The 26,814-nt window shown below is 65.8% G+C and overlaps 7 protein-coding genes across 13 annotated transcripts; 2 read left to right on the forward strand and 5 right to left on the reverse strand.

The window, feature by feature from the left end:
* The first annotated feature begins 1,089 nt into the window (after positions 1–1,089).
* Positions 1,090–5,623, forward strand: PRRT3 (proline rich transmembrane protein 3). The gene is made up of 4 exons (XM_050979461.1): positions 1,090–1,162; positions 1,993–3,113; positions 3,199–3,339; positions 3,762–5,623. The coding sequence occupies exons 2-4, from the start codon at positions 2,012–2,014 to the stop codon at positions 5,501–5,503; spliced, it is 2,985 nt and encodes a 994-aa protein (XP_050835418.1). The 5' UTR covers positions 1,090–1,162; positions 1,993–2,011; the 3' UTR covers positions 5,504–5,623.
* Positions 5,624–5,739: 116 nt separating this feature from the next.
* On the reverse strand, positions 5,740–8,863 carry CRELD1 (cysteine rich with EGF like domains 1). Of its 5 annotated transcripts, XM_050979468.1 has the most exons (10): positions 8,679–8,863; positions 8,164–8,246; positions 7,975–8,085; positions 7,799–7,890; positions 7,535–7,711; positions 7,353–7,448; positions 7,180–7,263; positions 6,972–7,067; positions 6,745–6,888; positions 5,740–6,640 (listed from the first exon to the last, which is right to left on the reverse strand). In XM_050979468.1, the coding sequence occupies exons 1-10, from the start codon at positions 8,859–8,861 to the stop codon at positions 6,420–6,422; spliced, it is 1,287 nt and encodes a 428-aa protein (XP_050835425.1). In that variant the 5' UTR covers positions 8,862–8,863; the 3' UTR covers positions 5,740–6,419. The 5 variants fall into 5 exon arrangements, with proteins under 5 accessions (XP_050835425.1, XP_050835427.1, XP_050835428.1 ...); XM_050979470.1 differs by lacking the exon at positions 7,180–7,263; XM_050979471.1 differs by lacking the exon at positions 8,679–8,863 and having other exon boundaries at positions 5,740–6,252; positions 8,164–8,571.
* A 652-nt stretch (positions 8,864–9,515) lies between these two features.
* IL17RC (interleukin 17 receptor C) lies at positions 9,516–14,425 on the reverse strand. The gene is given in 19 exon segments (XM_030228006.2): positions 9,516–10,146; positions 10,598–10,636; positions 10,712–10,807; positions 10,939–10,996; positions 11,076–11,144; positions 11,254–11,366; positions 11,477–11,522; positions 11,606–11,656; positions 11,744–11,928; positions 12,029–12,083; positions 12,238–12,300; positions 12,493–12,632; positions 12,791–12,835; positions 12,902–13,013; positions 13,196–13,569; positions 13,654–13,675; positions 13,749–14,051; positions 14,053–14,382; positions 14,384–14,425. Coding segments are annotated over 19 exon segments (2,751 nt in total). The 3' UTR covers positions 9,516–9,538.
* On the reverse strand, positions 14,285–18,726 carry IL17RE (interleukin 17 receptor E). Of its 2 annotated transcripts, none has more exons than XM_050979463.1 (16): positions 18,586–18,726; positions 18,489–18,504; positions 17,877–18,032; positions 17,665–17,771; positions 17,467–17,590; positions 17,256–17,395; positions 17,106–17,174; positions 16,938–17,004; positions 16,662–16,849; positions 16,462–16,509; positions 16,301–16,346; positions 16,035–16,183; positions 15,895–15,963; positions 15,766–15,817; positions 15,591–15,692; positions 14,285–15,412 (listed from the first exon to the last, which is right to left on the reverse strand). In XM_050979463.1, exons 1-16 carry the CDS (start codon positions 18,685–18,687, stop codon positions 14,805–14,807), a joined length of 2,043 nt encoding a protein of 680 aa, XP_050835420.1. In that variant the 5' UTR covers positions 18,688–18,726; the 3' UTR covers positions 14,285–14,804. The 2 variants fall into 2 exon arrangements, with proteins under 2 accessions (XP_050835420.1, XP_050835419.1); XM_050979462.1 differs by having other exon boundaries at positions 17,665–17,794; positions 18,172–18,504; positions 18,586–18,669.
* Positions 18,727–18,810: 84 nt separating this feature from the next.
* Positions 18,811–19,962, reverse strand: JAGN1 (jagunal homolog 1). Its single transcript, XM_009091126.3, has 3 exons — positions 19,891–19,962; positions 19,594–19,691; positions 18,811–19,515 (listed from the first exon to the last, which is right to left on the reverse strand). Exons 2-3 carry the CDS (start codon positions 19,680–19,682, stop codon positions 19,053–19,055), a joined length of 552 nt encoding a protein of 183 aa, XP_009089374.1. The 5' UTR covers positions 19,683–19,691; positions 19,891–19,962; the 3' UTR covers positions 18,811–19,052.
* RPUSD3 (RNA pseudouridine synthase D3) lies at positions 19,055–21,942 on the forward strand. Of its 2 annotated transcripts, none has more exons than XM_050979478.1 (9): positions 19,055–19,196; positions 20,471–20,538; positions 20,615–20,659; positions 20,750–20,846; positions 20,935–21,042; positions 21,111–21,195; positions 21,265–21,391; positions 21,474–21,613; positions 21,695–21,942. In XM_050979478.1, exons 1-9 carry the CDS (start codon positions 19,162–19,164, stop codon positions 21,863–21,865), a joined length of 876 nt encoding a protein of 291 aa, XP_050835435.1. In that variant the 5' UTR covers positions 19,055–19,161; the 3' UTR covers positions 21,866–21,942. The 2 variants fall into 2 exon arrangements, with proteins under 2 accessions (XP_050835435.1, XP_050835434.1); XM_050979477.1 differs by lacking the exon at positions 19,055–19,196 and adding an exon at positions 19,978–20,072.
* Positions 21,943–22,233: 291 nt separating this feature from the next.
* TTLL3 (tubulin tyrosine ligase like 3) lies at positions 22,234–26,754 on the reverse strand. The gene is made up of 9 exons (XM_050979484.1): positions 25,931–26,754; positions 25,495–25,806; positions 25,270–25,398; positions 24,915–25,202; positions 24,465–24,757; positions 24,243–24,391; positions 23,920–24,166; positions 23,406–23,841; positions 22,234–23,331 (listed from the first exon to the last, which is right to left on the reverse strand). The coding sequence occupies exons 1-9, from the start codon at positions 26,132–26,134 to the stop codon at positions 22,240–22,242; spliced, it is 3,150 nt and encodes a 1,049-aa protein (XP_050835441.1). The 5' UTR covers positions 26,135–26,754; the 3' UTR covers positions 22,234–22,239.
* Between the last annotated feature and the right edge of the window lie 60 nt (positions 26,755–26,814).

Consider the following 26,814-nt stretch of genomic DNA (forward strand, 5'->3'; position numbering starts at 1 on the left):
CCATCCATCTGCAGTGGTGCCCAGTGCTGGCAGTGCATGGTGCAGGGCAGGATCACCTGCACTCTCCCCCTGTGTGGCCTCCCCAGCACTAATCCCCAGACCAGCTGCCTGCCCTGCCCGCCTTCTGGGGCCCAGTGTACTGGCATTGCCCAAATTCCCAGACCCTGTGCTCAGCTGGCTGCCACAGCCTCCTGACCCCACAGAGGAGGTGACAGGGGACCAGAAATGCCTCATGTGCTAGAGTGAACATAGTGACCCGGGAATGGAGAGGTGGCAGGGAGCAGGAGTGGGGCACTGTGTGCCAGCACACAGGTGCTGTTGTGGGGACCTGAGGTGCCACATGTACCTGCTGGCCTGGCAAGAGAAGAGTGACAGTGATGGCAGGTCTTTGCCAAGGCTTTGGCGGCTCAAGCACTGCTGAGGTGCAGGCAGGGAGGAGCAAGGGTGCAGGCAGGGAGCTGAAGTGCAGGTGTCACCCTGCAGGATGGAGTCCTGAGCTGATGTGACTTTTTGACACTGTGGCCGTACCATTGCCAGCTCAAGCCCAGGCATGGTGGGCAGTTTTCCAGCCGGACAATTAAGCAGATTAACTAATTACCTGAACCTTGGCAGGGTCCCACATCCCAGTTGCTGCCAGGGTGCTGTATATCCGAGCTGAGCATTTGAGAGACAAGTGTGGGGCAGGTTTGGGGCAGGTGTGCGGCAAAGCCCTCCCAGACCTTCCTCAGGACCCTGCTAGTGAGTCCGACTGTCCCCTCCCTCCACCTGCCCCTGGTGGCCGCGGGACCAGCCTCGGCCGGACAGCCGGGCAGCATCCCCCCTCGGCCGCCATGCCGCGTCCTGACCCCCGGGAACCTGCCGTGGTGCCCCTCCGGAATCCACGTCCCGGGGGATCTGCGCCACGGAGAACCCGTCCCCAGGAGTCCACTCGAACCTGCCCCGGACTGAGCTGAGCCCCATGGACCCGCTTGCCCCCGTGCCCGGCCCTGCGGATCCCGTCCCGGCGGCGGCCCCGGCCGTGCCCCGCGCCCCCCCTCCCGGTGCGGGCGGGCTCCCGTGCGGGTGCCCGCGGCTCGGGGTGGCGCGTGACTGGCTGCCGCTGCCGCCGCCGCCCGCTCCGCCGCAGAGCCCGGCCCGCCCGCACCGGCACCGGCACCGGCAGGTCAGCGCGGGGGGCTGCGGCTCCCGGGGCACCAGTTCTGGGGCCGCCAATGCTGCGGCGGGCGGCGGGAGGGAGCTGGCGGCACCGCGGCCCGCGCACCGGGCACCGAGCGGTGGAGCCGGCCCGGCGCGCTGCGGGTGGGGTCGGCGAGATGCGGCGGCCGCACCGACCCCGCTGTGGTCCCGCACCGGCTGTGGTCCCGCACCGGCCGCGGCCCGACTCCGCTGCGCAGCCCCGCCGGTAATCCGCGCCGCGCCGCCGGGCCACCGCCGCAGCACCCTGGCGGTCCCGGCCCCGTTCCCGGCCCGGCGGGTCCGAGCCGTGTGTGCGGCGGCAGCGCGGGGCACCGGGCCGAGCATCCCCGCCGGGATGCGGACGGGACGCGCCAAGGTGAACGGTGCTCGGCGGAGCGGGGCCGCCGGCGGCGGGGACATCGGGAGAGGACATTGGGGATGGAGAACCGGGGAGGGGACACCCAGAGGGACGCCAGGACTGAGCACCGGGGAGAGGACATTAAGGATGGGGCACTAGGAAAGGGACGCTGTGGATACTGGGGGTCGGGGCCACTAAGCACCAAGGACCACCCACACCGGGAGACACCGGGATGGGGAACACCAAGGGACACTGGGAAAGGGAAGACTGGGAATGGGGCCACTGGGGACGGGGATAGCTGGGAACAGAGCCCAGGGCTACTCGGGAAGGGACAGGCAGGCCACTGTCTCTCTCCCTGGGCAGTGGGTGGCCAAGGGCACAGCAGCATCATGGCCAGCTGCACGAGTCACCTGGGCATCTGCCGTAGATCCTGGCTCACCAGATCCCCATTTCCACAGGGTCGACTCGGTACTCACCATGGCTGCAGCACAGCTCGTCACCTGGGGGATGCTCCTGGCCACTGGAGTCCCTGCCAAAGCCCAGGGGGTGCTGCCGGCAGGGCTGTCCTTAGGTGGGGACCCCTTGCACAGCCCTGCCTGGGCACAGCAGTGGCCAAGCCCATCCCCCATCTGGGAGGCATCAGGGGAGCCGAGCGGTGCCGGGGCCCCAAGGAGTGAGCGCTGGGGGGTCAAGCACCCCGTGCACTGGTCCCCACCACTGCAGGCAGGGGAGGGCACCAGGGCACCCCTGGAGATGGAAACCACTACCACAGGTGCTGATACCAAGGTCTGGAGGGACGGCAGCACAGTCCCAGCTGTGACAGAGGAGCAGCTTGTTGCCTGGCAAGGGCACGAAGCTGAAATCCAGGACAGCTCCCTGCCCCATGGCTCTGCACTGGGTACGCCAGGCCCCGAGTTGCCCACGGACAGAGGGGCAGACTCTCCAGGGCCACCCTGGGCAGGGCAGGGCCTCTCCCTGTCCAGGCACAGTATCTCCAAGACAGTCAGCACCCCAAGCGCTCAGTCAACCGTATCCACCACTGCCCTGGACACCACGCTGGCGGTGGGGATGAGGACAGCAGATGCGCACACAGAGGGACACACAGCGGCAGAGGGACACACAGCGGTCGCGAGCCTCTCTCAGGATGCCCAAATCACTTCAGCCAGAAGCCAGTTGGTCCTGCCAGGCACAGCCCCTGTCTCTGATCCCACGGGCACAGAGCCAGCCTGGGGTCCCCATGCCAGCCCTGGCTCTGTGCAGCTGGTGGGCAGCTGGGGGGACACGGCAGGGCCCCTCAGCCCCTCCCCGGCTCTGCTCAGCTCTGCTCCACGGCTGCGCCACACAGCCGCGTCCTGGGACCTGGCTGAGCCCTGGACTCGAGCACTCCCTTCCCACCAGCGCAGCACCCGGAGGGCCCCACTCAGCCACGCCACCACCAGCCCTGGCGATGCAGGCCCCCGGATGGACCCTGGGACTACGGGACAGCGGGGACCCCAGCCCGTCCCAGGGTCTGTCCTCAGCACCGGCCCTGCGTCACCCCCCGCCTCCAGCACGGCCACCCCCGGTACCCCGAGCAGAGGTAGGAGCCAGCGCAGTGCAGGGCGACCCCTTGGCGGGGACCAAGCCCCGCAGGTGTCAGCTCCCTGCTCTGCTCTCTCTCGCAGGGCTGCTTCCCGAGGAGGACGTCGGCTCCCCGCAGCAGGTCCGGGGCGCCGTGGGCCCTGTGAGCGTCCCAAATGTCACCAAAACTACCCCACAGCCAACGACACATCCCACCACGGGGACGCTCGGGACAAGGCACCAAGGTGATACAGGTCATCCGTTCTGCAGACGCTGTGGGAGCCCATCCCTGGGGCGTCAGGGCTGGCGGGGGAATGGCAGCTATCTTGAGCTGCCCAGTCGGGACACAATGACACCTTCAATCAGGATTTCCACTTGACAACGGCCCTAATCTACTCCTGCCCGCAGGGCTTAGCGCTAAATGCTCGGTGGGTGGGGGCTTCCCTAAGGGGGTGGGGGACGTCACCGGGGTTGTGCCACCCCTTGCACTGCGCATCCTGAGAGAAAACCCCGGGAGGCACCGGTGGGCATAGCCCCAGCACAGGGCATCCCCCGCTGCAGCGCTGGGGTGCCACATTTGATGCAGCCCAGTGCGGAGTGCAGGTGCGGGCCGAATGGCACCAAGCCCCCCACTTCCCCCGACTGTCGTCCTCCTTCCTACCTGCAGACACGTCGGGGACGCAGACCCCAGCCTCCAGCACTGCGACCCCCTCTGCCACGTGGCGACGGGCAGGGATGACGTCTCAGCCAGTCCCCCGAGATCCATCATCGCCGCAGCCACAGTCCACAGTCCGTGCCCCCCCGGCGCTGGGGGCCAACGCGACCGGGCTGCGCTGGGCCGAGCTGCAGCGCCAGCTGGGCTTCTCCTGGGAGGCCCACGTCTATGGAGTGGCTGCCGTCTTCCTGCTGCTGGCGCTGGGCTGCCTGGCCGGGTTGGCGGGGACAGCCATCCTGCGGCCCCCACACCCTCTCCACGTTGTGGGGGCCCACGGGCTGCTGCTGGCCGCCTGCCTGCTGCGGGCCACCTTTCTGCTGCTGGATCCCTATGGGGCACGGGGCCGTCTGCCCGCTCCGGCGCTGCTGCTGTTCAACACGGCCCCTTTCCCCCTGCTGCTCGCCGCCTTTGCCCTCCTGCTCCAGCGGCTGCAGCGCCTGGCCCAGCTTCAGCTGCTGCCATCCCGGCTGCGGGGGCTGCCAGCGCTGGGGGCTGTCGCTGCCCTGCAGAGTGCGGTGATGGGGGCCGCCGACCTCCTGCCGCCTCGGCTGGGGCTCGCGGCCGCGCTGGGGCTGCAGGCGCTGGGCTGCGTGGCGGGGGCTCTGCTGCTGCTGGGGGGGCTCTGGGGGTGCTGGCGGGTGCTGCGGGCGCCCTGCGAGGGGCCGGGGCCGCAGCCGGGGGCGCGGGCGCTTCTGACGGCAGCGGTGGCGGGGCTGCCGGTCTGCGGGCTGCAGCTCTTCAGCGCTGTGTGGCTGCGAGTAGTCCTGGGGCCCCACGGGCGCTTCTCCCGGCCCAGCTGGGCGGCACAGCTCTGGCTGCGGATCGGAGAGCTGGGCACGGCCCTGGCGCTGCTGGCGGCCGCCGCCGAGCCGGTGTGCTGCCGGTGCCGCCGCCGGAGCCCCGCCGGCCACTCGTGCTGGGCCAAGGCACTGCGGTACTTTTGCGCCGGCCGCAAAGCTGAAGCACCCGAATACCCCAACAATTGCTACGACTGGGCCGGCGGCAGCACCGGTGGAACCGGTGCGGAGCGGACACCCGCCAACGACATCTCCAAGAACCTCATCCGCAACCCGGCTGAGCAGCTGCCCCTGCGGGCTCTGAAGGACAGCAACGAGGTCTGGGCAGCTGGCACCGGGATGCCGGGGCTCAGCCCCAAGTGCCCCAACATGCTGGCCGCCCGCTCCTGCGCCGCCTTTGAGCAGGGCTCGTCCCCCTCCCTAGGGGAGCTGATCTTCCGCCCGCCGTCCCCCATCGACCTGCGCCGTAGCATCGACCAGGCGCTCTGCCGCCGCCACCTCCTGCACGATGGCCTCTTCGGCCGGCCCCGCCGCGGCTCCGGCTCCTCATTGCACGGCTCCCCTGCCCCTGACAAGACCCCCAGCTTGGGGCGCATGGTGCGCTGCAGCTCGCTCACGGAGTTGCCCGGCCCCCGCCAGCCCCACGGCACCATCACTGTCACTGTCACCGCCTCAGCCAGCTCGCTGGAAAGCAGCTCACTGAAGATCAGCTGGAACCCCTGGCGCCATGGGCTGTCCTCGCCAGACAGCCTGCCCCTGGACGAGGCGCCCAGCCGGGCCCCTCTCCTGGTGCCCGCCGGAGCCCCCGGCTGGGAGCGCGAGGGTCCCCGCACCTTCCCAGCCCTTGGCAAGGCGGTGGACTCCCGCAGCCTCTCCAGCGACACCATTGAGCTCTGAGCCCGAGACAGGCAGAGACTGGGGGCCTAGAAGGACGATGTGAGGGTGAGGACACTGAAAGGGCGTGGGGGTCTGATCCTGAGCCCCTGTAGGGCCGGGCAGGGGCAGTTCCATTTGTGCCAAATGAGAGAAATAAAGAGTTTATGCTGGGAGCAGGCGGTCCTGTTGGCATGTGAAAGCGGTGGTGGGCAGCAGCACCCCCAATCCCCACCAATTCCTACTGTGAGCAGCCAAGCTGGGTGTGCAGAGCTTTTATTTCCTGAGATATGGACACACGGACAGATGAGCACACCCTGACGGACAAACCACGGACAAATGCAATGGCCACACTCATGCATCCAGCAGGGCCCCTTCACCAGCACAGCACCCTGCCAGTGGTGAGGGGCCCCTGGCCCCCAACCTGGGAGGGAAGATGGGCTCTGCCCAGGGATGGGGGGGCAGCTCTCCCGGCCGCACAGCTCAGGACATAGAGGGACCCAGCCCCCCCACTCTCACACAGGGAATGGCCTCATGGGAGGGGAGTCCTACAGGGCCAGGAGCCCCAGCCTGGGAGCAGATAGCAGGTTCCCTCCCTCACCTGCCCCTCCACCCCCTCACCTGTCACAATGCCAGGCCTCTCCCTCCTCCAGAGCACAAGGAGCTGGGGGCAGCATGCTGTGCCCCCCACACGATGCTGCACTGCCTGGCATCACCCCTCCATCCAGAGGGGGCTGTGTGGGAGCCCCCAGATCAGGTACTCCTGGCTCATTCTGCAGGGACAGGGAAAACAAGACCCTATGCTAAGGGGGGGGCTGGGGGACGCATGCAGGGCACAGCATCATCTACAGGATGCAGCCTTGGCAGCCAGCCCTGCTTGTGGGAGGCCCTGCACCCCAAGCTGAGTCTGCCCCTCTGCTTGTGCCCAGCAGCTCCAGAGCTATCTGCCCTTCATGAAGCCATCGAGGACACGGTCACTGCGGTCAGAGAGCCAGTAGCCGGCCATGGCAGCCACGGCGCCAATGAAGATGGCGGTGAAGACCATGTCACCCTTGGCAGCCAGTGTGGCGAGGGCACAGATCATCACACCAAAGAACATCTGCTGCAGCACCACCACCTCGTCATCAGTCACGTCATCAAAGAAGCCCTTCTCTGGGGCATCTGCATGGACAATACTCGTGGGAGGGCACAGCAGACCAGCAAGAGCCCCCCACCATGTCTCACACCCCCTGCCCAATGTCCCCCTGCATTGCCTTAGGCCATACCAGGGGGCTTGTCCTCCACGCACTGCCCATCTCGGCGGACGTGGCCTTGGGCACAGATGCACCGGTAGCTGCCCTCTGTGTTCTCACACACCTCCTGCACCCCTGTGCACACTGGCTCCTCAGCACTGGCACACTCATCCACATCTGGAGGGGGAGCCAGGATTCAGACAGGGCTTGGGTAGTAAAGAGGGGACAGTATGGCCCCCTAGTCCATGGGAGGCACTCACCCAGGCACTTGGCTCCGTCCCGCCAGTAGCCCTTGTTGCATTTCTTGCAGCGAGCCGGCCCGGCGCCCATGCAGCCGATGCAAGCCGTGGAGCAGTCTGCCTCAGGGAAAGGAGCCAGGATTGCTGCCAGAGCTCCTTCCCAGCCCAGCCAAGGTTGGCCCCAAGCAGGGAAGAGCCACCTGCATGAAAACCCCCCCTTCCCCCTGACCTCGGCACTCGTAGGAGCCCTCTGTGTTGACGCAGTACTGGTTGGCTCGGCAATGAGCCATCTCTGTGCCACACTCATCTATATCTGCAGGAGAGGTGGGAATGGCTCCCCTGAGCCTCAGCTCCAGGGACGCAGCCCTCATGGCCCTGAGCTCATCCCTGGCCTTCACTCACCGATGCAGCGGTGCTCATGCAGCACCCAGCCCCTCTTGCAGCGAAGGCAGCTGGAGTCCTCGGGACCCGTGCAGCGCCCGCATGCCTGGTAGCACTCTGCAGGCAGGGAGGGACATGTGGACACAGGCAGGGGGGAGCTGCCTGTACCCAGGCTGGACAGCACCGGCAGAGCCCCCACCTACCAGCACACACGAGGTGGCTCTTGTTCCGTGAGGCCTCATAGTAGCCATCACCGCAATCGGCGCAGAAGGGGCCGCCGTAGCCTGGGCTGCAGACGCAGAGGCCGGTGCCGCGGCGCGTGCCGTCACCATCGCATCGCCCATTGCCGCTGCAGGGCTGCCGGGACCCACCGGCACAGGCTGCATGGGGAGAGACCAGCCGGCTGGGACAGAGGGCAGCAGCCAGGGGAGCCCCTCCAGCCCCACCAGCACCCCACAGTTACTCACACCGGCAGTCCGGGCCGTAGGTGCCGGGTGGGCAGCAAAGCATCAGCCTGTCCACACATAGCCACTGGAAAAAGTCAGGGTGCTGCTGCTGCCTGGGGAAGGAAAGATACAGCACTCAGCCCCCAGCCATCTGCCTGTGGCCCTTGCCATCCCCCTGTCCCTGTCCCCAGACTCACTCATGGAACCACCACTGCTCCACGTGCTCCTCACTTCGCTCCAGCAGCTGGTGACAGGCGAAGTCTGAGGGGGCACAGACACTCTCCAGCACCTCCAGCAGACGGGTCTCACTGCAGGGATACAAGCCAGTGTGGGGTATGACTTCTGCAACAGCTGGACTGCCCCAGCCCCTCACTGGGGTCACTTACCTGTGCTGGTACTTGGACAGCTTCTCCTCCTCCCAGGCTGTGTTACCCCCACCAAAGCCCTCATGCTCTGTCCGCTCCAGGCCCTGGGTGCATGGGGGAGCGGCAGTGCAGGCATGGAACCCCCCCTCCAATAACCTCTCCATCCGTAGGGTTCCACAAGACACATCACCTCCAGGGACTTGCCACCCTCTTCCCTCCCCAGAGCCCAGGCATTGTGCCCCTGGGAGTGCCGCCCCTCTATCGAGCTCTGTCACCACCCTTATCCCCCCGGTCTGTGATTCCTCTGGGCCCCCCAACCACATCACCCCACGCAGGACCCCCTTGTCCCTGCTCACTGTCACCTCCAGGCCGTGTCCCCACGTCTGCCACCCGTGCCCCAGCCCCCGCCACTGTCCCCTCGCCCCCAGCTCCCCCCCCCAAGCAGCGGCTGTGTCAACCCACACCCCTCGGTGCCGTTACCCCCCGTGTGCCCCCTCGCCGCGGCCTCCATCATTCCTGTGACCCCCGGCGCGCACCCTGATGAAGCTGTCGGCGAGGCCGCGGCAGGCTCGGCACGGCTCGGCCCCGTCTCGGTGGGGGTCGGGGTCAGCGTGAACGGCCAGCAGGACCCCCACAAGGAGGGTGACCCCCAGGAGGGCCCCCCCAAGCCCGGGCCCCCTGCGCCGGGGCGACCGCGGCAGCAGCGGCAGCGGCCCCATCGTCCGCCCGCCCCGCCCGCACCACGTGGGCCGCGCCCGCTGACTCAGCGCCCGCCGCCCCCGCCAATGGCCGTGCGCCGCCGCCGCCGGCCCCCCGCTCCCAGCCAATCCGCGCCGCGCCCTGGGCCCGCCCACCCGCGCCTTAAAGAGGCCGCTGGCAAGGGCCCGGAACGGGGGCAGCGCGGACGGGCTGCAGTTGGTGACTCCGCACGGAGCGGGGCCGGCTGACCAGACCGCACCGCACCGCACCGCACCGCACCGCACCGCACCGCACCTGCCTGGCCTGGGCAGGACCCTCTAAACATCCCCCCCCAGCCAATCCAAGCGGGTTCACCTTCATCCCCTCCACTCAAGCTGGTCCAGTTCTCTCTCACTGTACCCAAATTTGCCCAGTTCCCCCTCATCTCACCCTAAACTGGTCCAGTTTGCTCTCACACTTTCCCTCAAACTGTCCTAATTGCCAATCATGCCCCAATGAGCTGGTCCAGTTCCCCATCACCACCCCAAATTGGTCCAGTTCCCCATCCACCCTCCAACCAAAAAACCTCCTTCCCCTTCATGCCCCAAACAGCCCTCTCCATGCCATCCAAGTCCACCCCATCACCCCTTCCCAACCCACCCCAATCCTTGCTGGACTCAGAGCTGGACTCACACTCAGCAAAAGCACTGTCACGCCTTTATTCTCCTACCGCCCGCTGCAGAGCCTCGGCCACCGCCGCTATGTATGGCTCTAGACACCGGTGCCTCTGCCGAGCTGGGCCTGCCAGCGCCTGCAAGAACCGCTCCACCTCGCTGGGCAGTGCGAAGGCAGGGGCTACCCGCAGCGCTGGGGGCACTGCCGGCACCAAGGCCTCCAGCCGGGCCACCACGTAGTGCCCATGGGCCACCGCCAACACTGGCATGGTACAGGACAGAGCCGCGGCAAACACCTCGCAGGGTGCCACAGCGGGGACATCATCAGGGTCAGGGTTGTGCCGGGGCCCAAGGCTGCCTTCAGCAGCCCCAGACTCTGGCACAACCCTGGCCCCGGCGTCCCACTGCTGTGCAGCAGCCACAGCTGCCGGAGAGAGGAGGAGGATGATGGTGTCACTGTCACGCAGCGCCCGGTGGTGCTGGGCGTGCAGCCAGGGCAGTGGCCCCAAAGCTGCTACCCCGCTGCCACCTCCCGGTGCTGCCACCACCGTAAGCCCCAGGGAGTGCAGAGCTGCCATCAAGGCACACGCTGCCCGCTCCGCCACCGGCTCTGCCGCGTGCACCAGCAGGGCCCGCCGGCCCTGCAGCGGACCTGAGAGGGAGATCATCAGTGCCTGGATCCCTCTAGGCACCCTGTACCCAGCCTATGGTGGGAGCCATGCTGGGAAGCACCCACCATGGGGGAGACTGTCCCCTGCCTCTGCCAGCCCAGCCCTGCAGCACCCCCTGTACCCAAGCTAAAGAACAGCCACGATGGGAAGCAGCTGAGACCACCACTGACATGAGTCCCCCAGTCCCCTTGCCAAACCCTTTACCTACCGTAAGGGACAGACATGGTGGGAGACAGGTTGCAATCTGCCCCCTCCCAACCACCATAGGGTTCTCACCCTCTTCTCTGTTTCCCTACACCCCTACCTATGCTGTCAGGCAGGCAAACATGAGCTAATTTGGGTGGGGGACCCCCTCTCTCTGTCCTCTGACCCCTCTGAGATAGGCATAGACTGCCCACTCCACCAGAGGCCCCAGGCTCAAACCACACTCACCACTGGAGCCATAGCCAGCCCCCAGGGATTTCAGCCATCCTGCAGGGAGGAAAGGCAGTGAGGTTCCAGGAGGGGTCCCAGGCCCGGCACAGTCCCCAGAAGTGCACCACTCACCTTTCATGTCCTCCTTCTTCATCAAGAGCAGCAGTAGGAGACAGGCAGCTGCCAGTAGCACCCCCATCCACACCAGTGCCCAGTGGGTACGCAGGTCTGCAGGGCAGGATCTGCATCCACCAAGGGCCCACGGCACCCAACAAAGGTCTCCAGTGGCTCCACAGGGGGGTTCCCTCCCTCAGCCCTCCATTATCCCTCCTCTCCCCACCGTGGCTGCCAACACTCACACTTGTGCAGGGGACAGGCCCAGAGCACAACCTCAGTTCCATTCGATGCGTGCCACAGCTGTGGGGCACACAGAGACATGTCAGACACTGCCCAGCCCCTGCCTACTGCCTACTGCCCACTGCCCACTGACACTGACCTGCTGGCACTGCCCTACTGCCACGTCCTGCTGCAGATCCTGCTCCAGCAGGCCAGGGTGCCCTGCCCCCTGAAACAACCCAGCAGGTCAGACAGCAGTGCCACCACTGCTGGACACAGGGGTCCCTGGGCAAACCAGTGCCACTGCTGCCAGGACATGGGGGTCCCTTCCTCTTTACCCTGCTGGTGAAGTTGGCAAGGGGTGTGCAGGCACCCCGCTCCATGGCACACAGTGAGGCATTCCCCCCACGCTCCAGCAGCAGGAGGTCATCGGGGCGTCCGGGCAGCGCTCCTGAGAATGTGCCAGAGGGCTGGGTAGGTAGTGAGGGGAGGCCAAGGAGGGATCCCTCCCCAGCTGCACCCACAGGCTGCCACTAACCCTCCCACCCCAGCAGTACTCACGGTCCTGCAGGCACTGGGTCAGCCGGACCTGCCCACCGCTCCACACCTGCCCCAGAGAGTGGATTAACAGTGCTTGGGGGTGATGTGAGGCTGCCTCTGGGGCAGCTGTGGGGTAGAGTGGTGTCCTACCTGCACGCAGAGGTTGGGGTGTGGCCGCAGCCCTCCAAACTCCTGGGGTCCCTGTGAGTGCAAGGGATGCTCCGTAACTGTCACCACCATCCTTTCCAAAGCCCCCAGTGCCCCACAGAGCCCCACAGAGCCCCTCACCTTCCCCCCAGCAGGCTGCTGCAGGCCAGGGAGGGGTTGGCAGGGCCCAGAGGGCACTGGCTGCCAGCAGGGCACCAGCTCAGCCAGGAGGTCACAGCGGGCTGAGAGGGAGCAGGTCAGCACCTGCCCCTCGATTTGCAGGACCAGTCGGCTCTGCGCCCACAGTCGCTCCCAGGCCTCAGCATCTGCAGCAGCACCAGGAGAGGAGTGTCACTCCATGTGGTGTCCCCTCAAGTCCCCGTGTCCCAGCCCCCTAAAGCCCATCCAGCCTCAGAGTGAAGGTACCATGAGAGAAGGGGCACAGGGTGGCCCGTAGTGGGTCCTGGGTTTCTGGCCAGACCTGGGAGTGGGGAGAAAGACAAGAAAAGCATTCATGCTGTGACTGTGATCTGGCTGGCTCCCTTGGGATGCCAGAGGGAGATATATGGAGCTTGGAGCCTGTCTTTAGTGGCCATTTATCCTGCCACCCCCACAGTGCCCAGTCGGATGCCCACCTGCAGGCAGAGGCAGGGCAGCACCTCATCAGCGGGCAGGACATAGTTCATGGGACTGCTCTGCTACCAGCAACCAGATGTGGGTCACCCCGTGGCAAATCACCACCAGCAGGGTCACCCAGGGGGATCTGCTCCCAGCAGACCCTCTCCCAGCTCACTGCCTATAACACACACAGGGCTTCTCGGGAACGGGGAGGAGGGCAGCAAGTGGAGAACAGACAGGGACGGGGATCAGGGAACAGGGTGCATACTCACCATGGTCACCACACGCCCTGGCCCACTGGTGCCATGGCTGTGGTTGTAGTAGAGCCGGAGTGTGTAGCTGTGCCCTACTGCAGCCCCCTCCACCTCCACAACCACCTCCTTCTGCCCCAGGGAGACCCGCAGCCTGGGCACTGTGTGAGAGGCAGCACAGGTCACCCAGCTCCTGGCACTGCCCACCCAGCACCAGGGCACGGGGCACAGCACCCCTAGGGTCACTCCCGCCCCTGGTGTCCACTGCCTGGCTCTCCCCAGGGGATGCAAACCGAGGCAGGGTGATGCCAGCACCTACCTTGGCACTGGGGGACAGCAGCCTGTGCTGCGGGCCACGAACAGTCTGTGGGGACAGTGAATCAGCGGGCAGAGGGGCTGGGGCCACTGCAGGGGACCTGCCGGGGCTTACCTGGCACCCGCTGCTGCCGGCTCAGCCTCTGCCGGCCCCGTGAGTTCATGTAGGCTCGGATGTGGAGATCGGAGCCCAACGGCGCCTCGAAGCACCGGAAGATCACCCAACCCTGGGCAGGAAAACCACCACCCCACTGCGGTGAGGCACCGGCACCGCCAGCACCCACCTCTCTGCGGCACAGGAACGGGACCCCCATGCCACAGAGATGCGCTGATGCCAGCGCCCACATCCCCCGTGCCCAGGGACTGACAGTGTAGGGACACTGACCCCCGGTGCCCCGCATCTACATACCACGGTTCGGCCGCGCAGGGCGGGGCCCAAGGGTGCCCAGACCTCCACGGCCACGCAGCGGGATGAGGCATACGTGTGCCCAGAGAGCAGCAGCAGCCCAGTAACGTTGGGCTGGGACGGGGTGGCCCCAGTCACTGGTGACCACTGTCCCCCATCACAGCTATCCTCTGTCCCAGAGGTGCCCGGCTGCACGGAGAGGCGGGACTCGGTGGCGGTGCGGGAGGCAGGTGGCAAGGACAGGCTCACGCGTGTCTCCAGGCAGGGCGCACAGGCCGTGGGCTCGGTGCAGCGCAGCGCCGGCTCCAGCCGCAGACGAGCCAGGGCCAGCTCGTGTCTGGGTCCCGGGGGCTCTGTCCCGCACAGCACATCGGTGTCTGGGGGGACGGAGAGGGCAGCGTGGGGGTGGAGTCCCCATGCCCTGGGTGGGGTGGGGGCCATGGCGTGTTGATGGCACTTACCCAAGAGGCGGCAGGTGAGGCCCTGGGGGAGGCAGGGGTGAGGCCGGCGGTGGTGCCAGGTGCCCGATGCCTGCGCGCTGGTGACACCAACCCACCTGGGAGCAGGCCAGGGTGTCGCGGGGGACCCCACGGCCACCCGCCGACCCCACCACCAGCACCAGCAGGAGCTGCCCCAGTGTGTGCATGGTGGGGCCGGGGCCTCGGTGTGCCCCGGCCCCACGCCGGCTACTCCCCAGCAGCCCTTCTCCTGGCTCCCCGGGCCCCACCGCCGCCGACGGCTCCCGCTTCCTGCTCTGATCCCGGACACCCGGCTCCTTGCGTGGCGTCAGCAACCGCCCTGGGGTGGGGCCTCCTGCTCCCGCACCGACCTCGGAGGGCTCCCTGTCCCGCCACCCTTGGGGAGGGTTTGGGGCCCCACAGAGACGAGTTGGCTCCATGGCACGGGCACGGTGCCAGGCTGGCCCCAGGCAGCCGCAGCGGCTGTGGGACATGGTGTGGCAGCCGTGCCGGTACAGGCTGTGCCCAGCCGGGTGCGTCCTCTTGCCCCTCCGTGCTGCAGAGGAGCACTGGGCAGCTCCCAGTTCTCCAGGGCACAAACAAATCTCCCCCGGTACACCAGAGAGCCAACAGGGCAGGGTGAAATGACACCTTTATTGCTTCCACCCCAGACCAAGTCCTGCTGGCGATGTCGAGGCAAAGAGCCGGGCCGGGCTGTGCCCAGCACCCGCCCCTCCAGCCACCTGTGCGTGGGCAGGGCAAGGAGCCTCCCCATCTCTCAGCTTCTTCCTGCACCACCCCAACTCCTCGCTTGGCTGTGGCATCCAAAAGGGCTTCTATAGGCTCTCCTCTGGAGCACATCCCTGTGTGGGAATAAAGCTGCCCCTGCTAGGGACAGCATCTCCGCTCCTGGCCACAGATGGCAGCTGGATGCTCGCTCCGGCCCCAGCAGCACACTCCATGACTGAGGCCAGTCCTGCTTGGACCCCCGCAGCCTTTCCCGGGGGACGCATGGGTGTCCCTCCTGCTGCTGCAGTGGGCATATTCTCACCTGAGCCCTGCCACTTCCTGGCAGAACCCCTGCCCTCACCGGGGGGCTGTGCCCAGCCCTGCACCCCCTGCAGCCATGCCCAGTTCAGGCTCAGCCTGGGCACTCAGGTGCCAGAAGCTGCCCCGGGGGGCTGGGGTGGGGGGCTGCCCTCCCTAGCCCCCACCTCCAGCAGCCCGGGCAGGAGGCCCCCTGCCCTGCCCCAATGGCAGTGGCGAGGGGTCGGGGGGCTGCCCCGCAGGGCCCCCAGCAGACCGGGCAGCTGTTGGGGCAGGCGGTAGGTGGGCAGGGGCCGAAGGGGTCGGGGGACATCGCGGGGGCTGCAGAGCCGGCTGAAGTATGCCAGGACCCACCCGCCGCCACGGCCCGCCGCCCCCAGCTCCCCATGCAGGCAGGCCATGGCTGCCCCAAAAATGTCATGGGCATCCCCGGGCGTCCCATCGGCCATCCCGACCTGCCACCGATGAAAGAGCCGGGCACTGCCCCGGCTCCAGAGGAGGAGGACAGTGCCACGCTGGCGGCCCACGCGGCCCCGCTGGGCATAGAGCCAGGGCAGGGCACCCGCCTGACCCAAGCCACCCGCTTCCCACAGGTCCAGGCGCACGTCGCAGCCCAGCCCCGTGCGCAGCCGCTCAGCCAGGGCACACACCAGCCCCAGGTGCTCCTCTGAGTCTGGTGAGTACAGCAGCAGCACGGGGCGCCTGCCAGGAACACCTGCAGGGTGGAGGGGAAAGCAGTGACAGCTCAGCTCCATGTCCTACTGGCATCCCCTGGGATCCAACAGCATCTGCCATCCACCACCCTGGGACCCCCTGCAGCCCAGGAACTGGCACCCTCTGGCACTCCAGACCCTCTTGCCATCCCTCCTGCAGTCCCCTTGGGTGCTCCTCACCATCATTTGGCCTCCAGGTACCACGGCAGTTGAGGAGCAGCACAGTCACCACCAGTCCCAGTGCCAGCACCAGCCCCAGCAGCCCGAAGTGCCTGCGGGAGACTGGGAGAGAGGCAGTAAAGGGGCTGTCTGCCCATTTCCACTGCCCCAAGTCCCCTCCAGGACCCTCTCTCACCATCAGGACAGAGAAGCTGCTTCCGAGCAAAATGCACGTCCGAGCGCCACACCTGGAAAAGGGGCTGGGTAAGAGGGGGACCATGTTGGGTCCCCCATAGCACGGATGACTGCACAAGGGTCACCTTACCAGGACGCAGCTGCCCAGGACCTGCACTGGCAGCAGCAGCGCCAACTCCCCTGGAGCAGAGCCCTCTGGCTGCAAAGTACAAGGGCAGGGTCAGTGCGGGTCTGTCCCCACCACATTCCCCCCAGCTCTGCAGCACTCACCTGTGTGACAGTGTAGAGTGGGGCCTCGGGTTCACACTGCCCACCCCGGTGCTGGCATAGGGCTGCGCTGAAGGCTGCAGGGATGCGGGAGGTGAGGTGCAGATGCAGCTGGAGCCCCCAGACACTCACTGAGACATTCCAGGCAGTCTCTGCGGCCACCAGAGAGAGAGGGGAGGTTGCGGGATGCCCAACAGGGTGAGGGGTGCAAGGGACTCCAGAACATGGCTGTACTTAGCCTAGGGCTGTCTCCCACCCATAGGACTCACCTGGCTGGTGGGGACACTCCACATGGCTGCTGTTCTTGTAGGAGAACTGAGGGGAGGTGGGATCAGCAAAGGGCAGGGTGAGCTGCCCTCACCCCCCACAGCTCCCCAGCCCCTTCTGAGATGGTGCCCACCCATCCACCCACCCACCCACAGGGGCTTACTCGGAAGCAGAGCTGGGGGTGCACATCCACCTTGTCCAGTACATACACCTGGAACAAATAACAAATGGAAAGTGTGTCACAGTTACCATCTCTGATCCACCCACTGCCCTGAGACCCTGAGAGACCCTGAGATCCAGTGGATGCCCCAGCGAGTGACATGGTCCCACATCCTGTGACACCTCAAGATCAGGAGCCCTCACCTGCTCATCCTCACTGGCTGTGGAATTGGGGATGTCGTGACAGGGTGCAGCCCCATCTGCTGCCTCCCTCCAGCAGAGAGTGGCCCGTGGGTGCAGGGGGCAGCTGGCATCCAGCACCATCGCCATCTGATCCTTGCTGCTGGTGCTGTAGTCATGAAAGTGCACCGAGGACCACAGCTCAGGGCCATCTGTGGGGCACCACATCAGTGGGGTGGGGAGACACCCAGGGACACCCTGGGGACTCGGCTCCCCTCCCCACAGGCACCAGGCACTCACAGGCATCTGGCCGGTCACGGAAGGGGCAGTGTTTGCTCCGTGGGCTGTCGTGGTGGGAGTAGGAGGCCTGGGGCAGCAGAGCATGATGGTCAGATCAGGATATGCCCCATCCCGCCCCCCCATGCAAGGGTAAAGGGGCTCTGATGGGTGTAGGGGAGGGCAACCCACCTCAATGCACAGGCAAGGCACCAGGAACTCATACGGCAGTGAGATGTGGTGGCCTCCTGGCACCAGCACCTGCAACATGGAGGGAGCATCAGCTGGCAGGGATTGTGTCCCCCAGTCTGGGATGGGGGTGTCGGGAGCCAGAGCCGTTACCTGCTGGTGGAAGGGCCGGGGTAGCTCCTCACACTCCAGGGCCAGCTGGTGGCAGAGCCGCACCATGAGGGGGGGACCAGTGGGCACCCACACCTCAATGGCTCGCACCTCAGGGACCCAAGCATGGGTAAAGACAGGCCCTGTAGAGCAGGCAGGGGGTCAGCTGGTTCCGGCGTCCCCCCAGGACACCTCCCAACCCCTTCAGTCTCACCGGGTGGATCAGCGGTGACCATATGGCTGCAGTTTAAGGCCAAGCCCCGATCTGGGATGGTGCGAAGGGAGACGAGGACTTGCCGCCCGCTCTCTGCCGGGAAGCAGTCGAACTGCACCTGCCACTGCGGGGAGCAGGGGGTCAGTGCGGGGACTCCGGGCCTCGGTGTGCCCCGCTCCACCCCCACCGCAGACTCACCGCTGAGCTGCCGAACACCCGGCGTCGCTGCCAAACCTGCAGCCAGCCAGCCCGGTTGGAGCCCAGCTCCAGGAAGGTGAGGCGCAGTCCCCGGACACCGCCGAGCTCTGAGAGAAATCGGCGTGGGGTGCTGACATGGGTGGGGGGACTGGCTCTGTGTCCCTTGCCGCAGAGATGCCCGGCCCCGCCACCCCCGCCACCCCCGCCCGTACCTGAGGCGGGGAGAGCCAGGCGCACCCGCAGGCAGGGCTGGCAGGGCTGCGCGGGCAGGCACAGCCGGGCACGGCTCAGCGACAGGGCGGGCGGCTCCAGCGGCGGCCCGGGGCGGGAAGGGCGGCGGCAGCCGGGGCGGCTCAGCGTCCTGTCGGCTGCAGGGGGAGAGCAGACGGGGGGTGGCAGTGCGCCGGGGGTCCCGCAGGCAGCAGGGGGAAGGGGGAGAGCCCCGAGGAGTGCCGGGGAGGTGTAGTCGGAAGGGAGGTGCCCCGGGGCTCGAGAGTCCTGACAAACCGAGAGTCTCTGTGATTCGGAGTCCTCGGAAGCGGGCATCTTTGGGGGTCGGGAGTGCTCGGAAACAGGGAGCCCCGGAGATCCCGAGTCTTTGGAAACGGGGAGCCCCAGGAGCCAGGAAGTTTCGGGGAGCGGGAGTCCTCGGAAGCGGGGAGCCCGGTGCCCCGGAAACCTGGAGCGCCCCGCCCCCGCCCCCCCATCCTCCAGGTCCCAGTAGCCGCGGGCAGGGGAAGCCCCACCGTCCCGCCGCACCCTGGAGCCGGTATCACCGGGCAGGAGCAGCCCCGCGCTGACAGCCCTGCCCCGCCGCTACTCACCGGCGGCCCGGCACTCCTGCAAGCAAAGAGACACGGGGTGAGCGCGGCGCCGCCCGCCCCCCACCTTCCCCCGCCACTTCCCTTCCCCGGCGCTCACGAAGTTGGCGGAGACCCGGAGGCGGGTCACGGCGGCCCCTGTCCCGGACGGTAGCAGCAGCAGCAGAGCGGCGGCAGCGGCGAGCAACACCGGTCGCCCCATGGCCGAGCGCCGCCGCTCCCCCCCCCGCCCCGGGCCGGCCCCGCCGCATTCCTCCACCGGCACGTGCGGCCCCGCCGGCCCCCCCACCCCGCCAGGCGGCGCTTCCTGCGGCGCAGACACGCGTGGGAGAGCGGACGGTGCTTTATTTCCATAGAGCAACGCGCGGAGGAAGGGGCACGCACCCCAGGGACCCTCCACGGCCCCGGCCCTCGGGGGTCTCCCCCTTGCATGCGAGCCCGGGGCCGTGGCTCAGACACCTACCCCGTGGTCCCCGAGGATCCCCCACCCACCGGAGCTGCGCCAGCGCTGCCCCACAGGACTGAACTGCAGAGCTTCAGCACCTCACAGAGCCCACCCATCCCCACTCATTTCTTCTTCTTCTCCTGCGTGCTAGTGAACCAGGAGTCCAGCAGCTTCTTGCTGTAGTAGAGTTGCCAGCCATGCACCTGCGCAGCCACCACTACCACCAGGTACATGACAGAGACGGCCGAGAAGCCGAAGATGAAGCGGTAAGCTTTGCCGTGGCGGTACAGCTGCTGTGCCATGGGGAACATCTCCATGGCCCCGTAGATGAGGGGAGCTATGGAGAAGAGGCCGGTGCTGATCATGGAGAGTACCAGGTAGCTGATGTTGTTGCGGGGGAAGGACAGGAGGCCCAGGAGGGAGGGCAGGATGCTGAGCAGGTAGGGATACTCCCACTGGTAGGGCATGGCCACCTGGTCGTGGGGCAGCAGCTTGAGGTGCCCCACGACCATCTGGGCCAGGAGCAGCAGCCAAATGACCACATGCGTGTAGATCAGCTTCTTGATCTCCGACTTAAGCGTCACGCTGGGGAGAGAGTGTGGGGCCATCAGGGCCTGCTCGGGTCGCGTGTCCCCCCGGGATCCCGGGAAAGGGGACACCTACCTCATCTGGTAGTGCGAGGCCACGCGCTCCCGGTGCTGGAAGTCGCTGCCGTCGGTGCCGGCGGCGCGGGGACCCCCACGGGAGGCCATGGCGCTGTCCTGGGGAGACAGAGCGTCAGGCGGGGCCGCCCTCCCTGCCCGCCTCCCCAGGGCAGCCCCGGCACAAGCCCCCAGGACCTCCCTCCCACAGCGACAGCCCCGGGGCTCCCTCCCCTTGACCGCCCTGCCCTTCGGGACATCCCCGCAGTGACGGTCCCTGGGTGACACCCCCGGCCCGCCGCTCCCCACCGTGCCGCACCTGCGGGCGGGACCCTCTGCCCGCGCTTCCGCTGCTCTATGGCTGCGGCCGCCGGCTCCGGATGCCGGGGGCACCGCTCGGCGCAGGCGCGGCGCTGCCGCCATGGCGGGCACCGGGAGTGGCTCCGCCGCCGCCGCCGCGCGCGGACTGGCGCGCCCGGGACCGGGAGCGCGTGCCGCGGGGTCAGCGAGGGGCAGGGGTGGATAGACGGGGTGCGTTCATGTGCGGGGTGCGGGTGCACAGAGGTGCGTGTATATGCACGTGGGGTGCACGCCCATGGGTGTGCTGGCACCTGGGGATGCACACGCGTGGGGGCTGGTGGGAGCCCATGGGAGATGCACACGCGTGGGTACACAGCGGTTATGAACTGGGGTTATGGGGGGGTTGTGGGATTGGGGACGTACCTGTGGGCTTGCAGGTGTGCGAGCACAGAGGGGCCGGGGAAGCATGAGGATGCAGAGAGACGTGGAGAGGAGGGCAGACAGTGGTGGGTGAGATTTATGGACACACGGAGGGGAATGCAAGGTTGGTGCTGAGGGAAGTCCCACCTGTGTCCCCCTGCCCACTCCATCCCCTGCAGGTGGAGGCGGCTGCTGGGCCCCAAAGAGACGCTGAAGCTGTTAGAGGGCTCCGTGGTGCACCGGGAAGGTACCTGCGACAGGGGAGAGTGGGGGCAAGGGACACAGTGAGGGAGGTACATCCTGACCAGACTTCCCCTCACTAGGAGCCCTGCTGGCACTGAGCAAGCCCCCTGGCCTCCCCATTCTGGGTGAGTACAGGACAGCAGGGGAGAGTCTGCAGGGGTGGGGGTGTCTGCATGGGGGGTTCAGCAGGTGCTGACCTGCCAGCGTCTCCGCAGGGCGTCCTGGGGACCTGAGCCTGGATGCGCTGTTGCCAGCACTGAGACGACGCCTGGGCCTCACTGCTGAGCTCCACGTGGTGAAGGCTCCTGCCAGGTGTTGTAGGAGGGTTCAGGCGGGAGGTCCTGGGGTGGAGCTGGGGCTGCTTTTCCCCCTCCAGGCCTCAAGCAGCCATGTCCCACAGGGAGCATTCTGGCCTTGTCCTCCTGTCCAGCTGCTACCACACCACTAAGAAGCTCCAACAGTTCTTCACCAATGCTCGTCAGAATGGCCAGTACCCTGCCACATATCGGTGAGTCCTTGGGACCCTGCCATGCTGGCATTAGGGTCCTGTCCCCTTCTCACCACCTTACCCTGCAGTGCCATCACCGTGGGAGTCCCGGCAGAGGTGGAGGGTGAAATCTCCACGGGGCTGTGCTGGCAGCAGCAGGGGGACAGAGCCATGGTAAGGGGGTGCCAGTGGGCTGGGGGCATGGGGGATACCCCAGGGAGTGCTGAGGGCTGTGCTCTGCAGGTGATGCCAGTCCCAGCCCCAGGACGCCGCAGCCTGGCCAGGAAGGATGTGAAGAGCACCCTGACACGCTACCGGGTGCTGAGTGCCGTGGGGGGCTGTGCCCTCCTCCAGCTCCAGCCCAGGACGGGTGAGTGGTCCCCCAACACCTCTGCCACCCCAGGCACGCTTCCTGACCCCTGCAATCTCACCTTCTCTCTGTTCCTCCCCAGCCTTCCCAGAGCAGCTCCAGGTGCATCTGATGCTGCTGCTGTGCCCAGCCCTGGGTGACCATAAGCACTCCTCCCGTGTGGGCAGGGTGCTGGGAGTGCCCTTCTTTCTGACCCCCGATTCTGCCCCAACTCACACACAGGTCAGTGGCTAGGCTGGATGCTGGGTGGGGCATTCAGCACAGCCCTCAGTGATCCAACTGAGCTGCCTACTCACATTGCAGGTACTGGACGAGGAGTTGCTGTCTCGGCTGGGGCTTTCTCCACGGCAGCTCCATCACCTCCCACTGCACATCCACCTGCAGGAGCTAGTGCTGCCTGAGGGCCCCCTCTGTGCCCCCCCACCACCCTACTTCCTGCACACTCTGCGCTGTCTGGGGCTGCCTGAGCACTAGGAGCCCTAGTGCTGCAGGGGGACACCCACTCGACCCTTCTGCTCTCTGTCAACCCATTAAAATCCCCCCCTGTTTTCTGGGTGGCCCAGCACTCAGTTCTTTTCTTGGCACACAGAGGATGCATTTCTCCTGGCTGTCCCTCTGGGGGCACCAGCCCTGCCACCACTCTCTGCCTACCCTGGTTCCTAGTGCAGCAGTGTCATCACCCAGCACAGCTCTGCCTGGTAGGGGCTACCATAGGCAGGAGCAGAGGCACCTTTTCCTGCCTGCTCTCTGCCCTGGCAGCCCCAGTTCCCACCCACAGCCCCATCCCAGGGGCAGTCCTACCCCTCCCCACAACTCTCACACACAGAAGGTCCAAGACAGACTCCTTATCACAGAATCATTTTAAAGCGCGGGAGGAGCTGGGTACCACGACACAGCAGTGGGATCTCTTTGGGATCAGAGGCAGCCGGTGTTGGCTCAGCAAGGACAGGCAGGGTGTTGTCCACTCCTGGGGCTGTCTCAGTGTCCCAAGTCTTCTGCTTCCCATTGGGAGCTGCTGTGTCCTTCTGCTCCAGGCACGAGGTCCCGGGGCTCTGTGCAGACTGAGGTTGTTGTGGGGGCTTGGCAGGAGGGAAGGAGCGTGCAGAACCTTGGGTTAGCCAGGAGTTTCTGGGGGTTCCCCGGGGTGGTGGCATTGGCACCCAATTCAGGGGGCAGCCATTCATCCGGGGCTGTTCAGGCAGGTGACCCAGCCGTGGCAGCCCCTGGCTCCCAGCAGAGGAGGCCCGAGGCTTTGGTGGTGCTGGGGGGTCAGAACTGATGTAAGGGCAGCGGCTCTGTTGCTCCAGAGGAGGCAGCTTCTTTGTTGCTGCTCTGGGCTGGGTCCCCTGGGTGGTTCTGCCTTCTGGGGACACAGAGCGCTTGGAGGCACTGGGCACCATGGTAGGAGATCGATGCCGTGCTCTCCAGGGCACCTGGGTGGTTCTGCCCCCTGGGGACACAGAGCACTTGGAGGCACTGGGCACCATGGTAGGAGATCGATGCCGAGCTCTCCAGGGCACCTGGGTGGTTCTGCCCCCTGGGGACACAGAGCACTTGGAAGCACTGGGCACCATGGTAGGAGATCGATGCCTTGCCCTCCGGGGCACCTGGGCACTTCTGCCCCCTGGGGACAGGGAGAGCTTGGGGGCACTGGACACAGAGATGGAGAAATGACGCTGTGCTCGCTTGCGTATATGGGTGGCTCTGGCCCTTGGGGACACAGGGAGCTTGCGGTCACCGGGCACAGTGGTGGAGAAATGGCGCTGTGTTCGCTTGGGTACGCGGCCGTCTCTGGCCCTTGGGGAAGCAAGGTCCTGGAGAGTATTGGCCATGGTGGGGGGCTGGTCCTGGGCTTGCTCTTGTGCTGACTGGAGGCTCTTCAGGGAACAGCCTTTGACCAGCAGCTTCACACGTCCTGACAGAAGCTTGGGCACAGCTGCCTGCAGAGATACAGCAGGTAGTAGGGGGGCTCAAGGTGTCTGGGGGGTATGTGGCTCCCATCCTCCCAGCCTACCTCCTTGTAGATGAGCTCAAACGCTCCAATGGAACAGGTGGGGTTGTCCTTGCGGTCAATCACGAGGCACAGCGTGTCCCGCTGGACATTGGCACAGAGCTGTCGGGTCACTGATGAGGAGGGGCTCATGGTGGGGCAGGAGTTGATCTCCAGCAGCCAGGGCTGGAGGTCCTCCCCAACCACAAAGTCAGCCCCATAGAGCTCGAAGTTGCCCTTGCGGAAGTGCACCCGGTCTTGGGCGCTGCGCAGAGCATTCAGGATTGCCGCCTTCATGCCGGGCACCAGCACCTTGTGCCAAGCATCCTCCTGCCCCACCTGTGCCAGGTATTCCTGGAACTGCTTGTTTGACCAGATCTTGTCAGGGGGCACACGGGGGTCCTGGTCTGGTGACGTCTTGTACCACTTCTGGACGGAGACGTTGCAGAGGTGCCTGGCACTGGAGCAGGGAGAGTGGGGCTGGGTCAGGGGGGTGCCAGGGTGCTGGGCTGTGGGGAGCCAGGGTGGGGGCACTCACCGCTCCAGGTGATGCAGGGAGAAGGGCCGGGAGCAGAAGCGCAGGTAGCAGTCTTGGTAGAACCAGACGGTCAGTGGCTTCCAGTCAGTCACAACAAACCATTGCCGGATGTCGAATTTGGTGCCAAAAATGGTCAACATCCGTTCCACATACTTCTGCACCACCCATCTGCCCACCTGCACCGAGGGTGCTGTGCAGCTCCATGCCAGCTGCAGCATCTCCTCCAGCCGCGTCATGCAGACAATGCCTGGGAAACAGGCATCATAGTGGGAACCCTCCTAAATGGGGAGTTTCTCTGTGCTCCCCACTTCCTCCAGCCTTACCCCTGCCTTGGGATTCAGCACCAGGCTTGAGGATCCAGACGTTGAGCTTGCCCTCCATGTCAAGCTGGGGCAACTTCTCTGCCAGGCTCTGCAGCAGGTTCTGGCACTGCTTCCGCTGCTGCCTGGTCAGCATCAGCCCTGCCCCCTCACTGTGGGGGGAAGGGGACCTCAGCAGCAGCCCTGCCATGGTGCCCCTGTCCCCCCATCCCAGTCAGCACTCACTGTGCCACACGGTAGTATTGCTGCAGGAAGTTGTCCCAGTCGATGCATGTCCTGCAGGGGGACGGGGTGTTCCTGTCGATGTCCTCGTGCTGCAGCACGCCCAGGTGCTGCTTACAGACCTCCAGGGCTTCCTCCACCAGCTCAGGGTACAGGGGGGAGCCTGGCTGTGCTGTGGAATGCTTGGGGTGAGAGATGTGACTCCTATGCCAGCTTTGGGGACAGAGCCTCCCTGTGGGATGGGTGGCTTTGGGTGCATGGGGATGGGATTGGGAGCAGAGCACCCATGAGCTGGGCTAGTAGGAGTGGGGGATCCCAGGCCACAGCCATGAGCAGAGGCTGTGCCTCCAAGCTCAGCCATCAGTTGTCCCTAACTCTGTACTTTCTGCCATCATCCCCAGGCCCAGCTCCATGTACTCACCTTCCCCCTTGGCAGAGTCTGGGACCTGCTCAGTCCTCACTGGCCTGTCCCCAGCCTCCTCCAGGGCCAGTTTGAGCAGACTGCGTGCTGCTGTCAGGCGGAAATCCTCTGCAAGAGGGAGGCATCATCCCCAGCCAGTCCTGCACAGGACATCGGAGCGGTGGGAGCACAAGGAAGGACAGGAGGGCAACAGCCTTCAGCTCACCAATGAAAGCTTCTCGATCATCTCTGGTCCCCAGCCGGTAGCACCGGGGGAAGAAGGTGTTGGGGTCAGCTTGCTCAATCCACGGCAGGTTTTGTAGGCTGAGGCACAGCCCCTCCTGTTTAGAGGAAGTTGTCAGTCTCTACTGGACCCCATCCCCCTCCCCAAGGGCTCCAGCCTCCCACCTTGGTGGTGAATGCATCCACCCGGGCATAGTGGTTCAGCACGCTGTTGTCCTGCATCAGCTGACGGTCAACGGCCTCAAGGAAGTTGGTCCAGATGAAGTTTGGCAACTGGTCCCGTGCCAGGTAGGACTGGCGGAGGGAGGAAGCCAGGGTGGGACACAGAGCCCCCATCCCAACCTCATGCCCTGTCCAAGGCAGAGCTCAGCCCCAGCCCTCTCTGCTAACCATGAGGTCATGGATGCCGTGTGGGTCCTCATCACACTGATCTTCCTCCTTCTCAGCAGGTAGCCACGGGTATTGCAGGGGGTCTGTGGTCCCCAGAAGAGGCTGTGCCCCACCACGTGGGTTCAGCAGCACCTCCCTCTGCCTAGCACTACCATGACTTGGCCTTGTCTGCAGCCGCTGCTTGTTTTGGTCACCACATTGCTGCTCCTGCTGCCTGCCCGTGCGGGGCGCCTTCCTCTCCACCCAGCCCCGGGCTCGCAGCAGGCGACGGATGATGGGGTAGGGGCCCTGTACCATGAAGATCTTCTTCTCCTGTGCAGAGACCAGTGGGCTCAGCCTGCCCCAGTCCTTGTTCCTCTGGCTCAGCTCTCCTGAGCCAGAAATGCAATAAATGCATGCAGGTAGCATTTGAGGGGTGTGAAATCAGGTCCCTCACCTTAATGGCCATCTCCACATGCAGCTTAGCCTTCTTGATCTGCTCAAGGCTAAGCAAGCGCTGGCAGCGACCCCGGTGCCTGGTGGTGGTGGTTGCTGAATGCCCTATGAGGACAGCCCTGTCTGAGCCCACTGTCCCCACATCCCCAGTCCCACAGGGCAGGCACGGAGAGGTAGAAAGCACTGACCTGCCTGTCTCTGACATGACCTTTGGGTGCTTGAAAGGGTAGTCTCTGACCTGCTGGGCCTTGTGCTGCCAGCATCCCAGCTGCAGTGCACAGTCCCAGGATACCCCTCTGTATCCTTGTCCCCAGCCTCCTGGGCCATGAGGTGGCTGAAGTGTACCCTGCTCAAGTATTGTCCCTGTCTGGGGGACTGTGTGCCTGCAGTGCTGCTCTCTGGGTCACATTGTCCCATGGCAGCCTGAGGAGAGCTGTGGGTGGCTCTTCCTCCTCTCTGCCAAGCAGCTTGGCCTATTCCTCTGTCCTGCTGGGGGCTTAAGTCGGAGTCCAGCACGGGACATGGCCTCTGAACCCCAGTACCACTGATGCTGGAACGCAGGATATGGCTCCCCCAACGCCAGTACCACTGTGATGTCACAGCCCTAGCTCCAGCCACCCCGATGGCTCCACTGCACACAAGGGGGGGACACAAAAAGCCTCCTATGTCCACAGCCAACCATCCCCCACTCAAACCTCACACCCTTTTGTGCCCCACAACCCAAGCCCCTTGCTGCCCCCAGGCCAACTTCAAGTCCTTTCATACTCTCCTGACACCCCCCATGGTCCCTCACACACCATCAGGGCTGACCCCACCATTTGCTGTTGCTGCACTGTGCCCTTCCAGTTCCATTCCTGCTCCCATTCCATGCCCTCCCCCCATCCC

Source organism: Serinus canaria, chromosome 12 (genome assembly GCF_022539315.1).
Source record: "Serinus canaria isolate serCan28SL12 chromosome 12, serCan2020, whole genome shotgun sequence".
Taxonomy (NCBI): domain Eukaryota; kingdom Metazoa; phylum Chordata; class Aves; order Passeriformes; family Fringillidae; genus Serinus; species Serinus canaria.

Bases quoted from the DNA above. Each gene is read 5' to 3' on its own strand.
- PRRT3 (XM_050979461.1), top strand. From the start codon at position 2,012: ATGGCTGCAGCACAGCTCGTCACCTGGGGGATGCTCCTGGCCACTGGA. The intron at 3,114-3,198 runs GTAGGAGCCAGC...TCTCTCTCGCAG, and splicing joins CCCCGGTACCCCGAGCAGAG to GGCTGCTTCCCGAGGAGGAC. The intron at 3,340-3,761 runs GTGATACAGGTC...TCCTACCTGCAG, and splicing joins GCTCGGGACAAGGCACCAAG to ACACGTCGGGGACGCAGACC.
- CRELD1 (XM_050979467.1), bottom strand. From the start codon at position 8,465: ATGTGGTTGGGGGGCCCAGAGGAATCACAGACCGGGGGGATAAGGGTG. The intron at 7,449-7,534 runs GTAGGTGGGGGC...CCCTGCCTGCAG, and splicing joins GAGCCACCTCGTGTGTGCTG to AGTGCTACCAGGCATGCGGG. The intron at 6,641-6,744 runs GTATGGCCTAAG...TTGTCCATGCAG, and splicing joins CGTGGAGGACAAGCCCCCTG to ATGCCCCAGAGAAGGGCTTC.
- IL17RE (XM_050979462.1), bottom strand. From the start codon at position 18,371: ATGGGGGGGCGGGGGCGGGGCGCTCCAGGTTTCCGGGGCACCGGGCTC. The intron at 18,033-18,171 runs GTTTGTCAGGAC...CTCCCCCTGCAG, and splicing joins CCGAATCACAGAGACTCTCG to CCGACAGGACGCTGAGCCGC. The intron at 17,175-17,255 runs GTAACGGCTCTG...TCCATGTTGCAG, and splicing joins CCCGGCCCTTCCACCAGCAG to GTGCTGGTGCCAGGAGGCCA.
- JAGN1 (XM_009091126.3), bottom strand. From the start codon at position 19,682: ATGGCCTCCCGTGGGGGTCCCCGCGCCGCCGGCACCGACGGCAGCGAC. The intron at 19,516-19,593 runs GTAGGTGTCCCC...CTCTCTCCCCAG, and splicing joins GCCTCGCACTACCAGATGAG to CGTGACGCTTAAGTCGGAGA.
- RPUSD3 (XM_050979477.1), top strand. From the start codon at position 19,993: ATGGCGGGCACCGGGAGTGGCTCCGCCGCCGCCGCCGCGCGCGGACTG. The intron at 20,073-20,470 runs GTCAGCGAGGGG...CATCCCCTGCAG, and splicing joins CCGGGAGCGCGTGCCGCGGG to GTGGAGGCGGCTGCTGGGCC. The intron at 20,660-20,749 runs GTGAGTACAGGA...GCGTCTCCGCAG, and splicing joins CCCTGGCCTCCCCATTCTGG to GGCGTCCTGGGGACCTGAGC.
- TTLL3 (XM_050979484.1), bottom strand. From the start codon at position 26,134: ATGTCAGAGACAGGCAGGTCAGTGCTTTCTACCTCTCCGTGCCTGCCC. The intron at 25,399-25,494 runs GTTAGCAGAGAG...TCCCTCCGCCAG, and splicing joins ACGGCATCCATGACCTCATG to TCCTACCTGGCACGGGACCA. The intron at 24,758-24,914 runs TGAGCAGGTCCC...CACTCCTACTAG, and splicing joins GGGGACAGGCCAGTGAGGAC to CCCAGCTCATGGGTGCTCTG.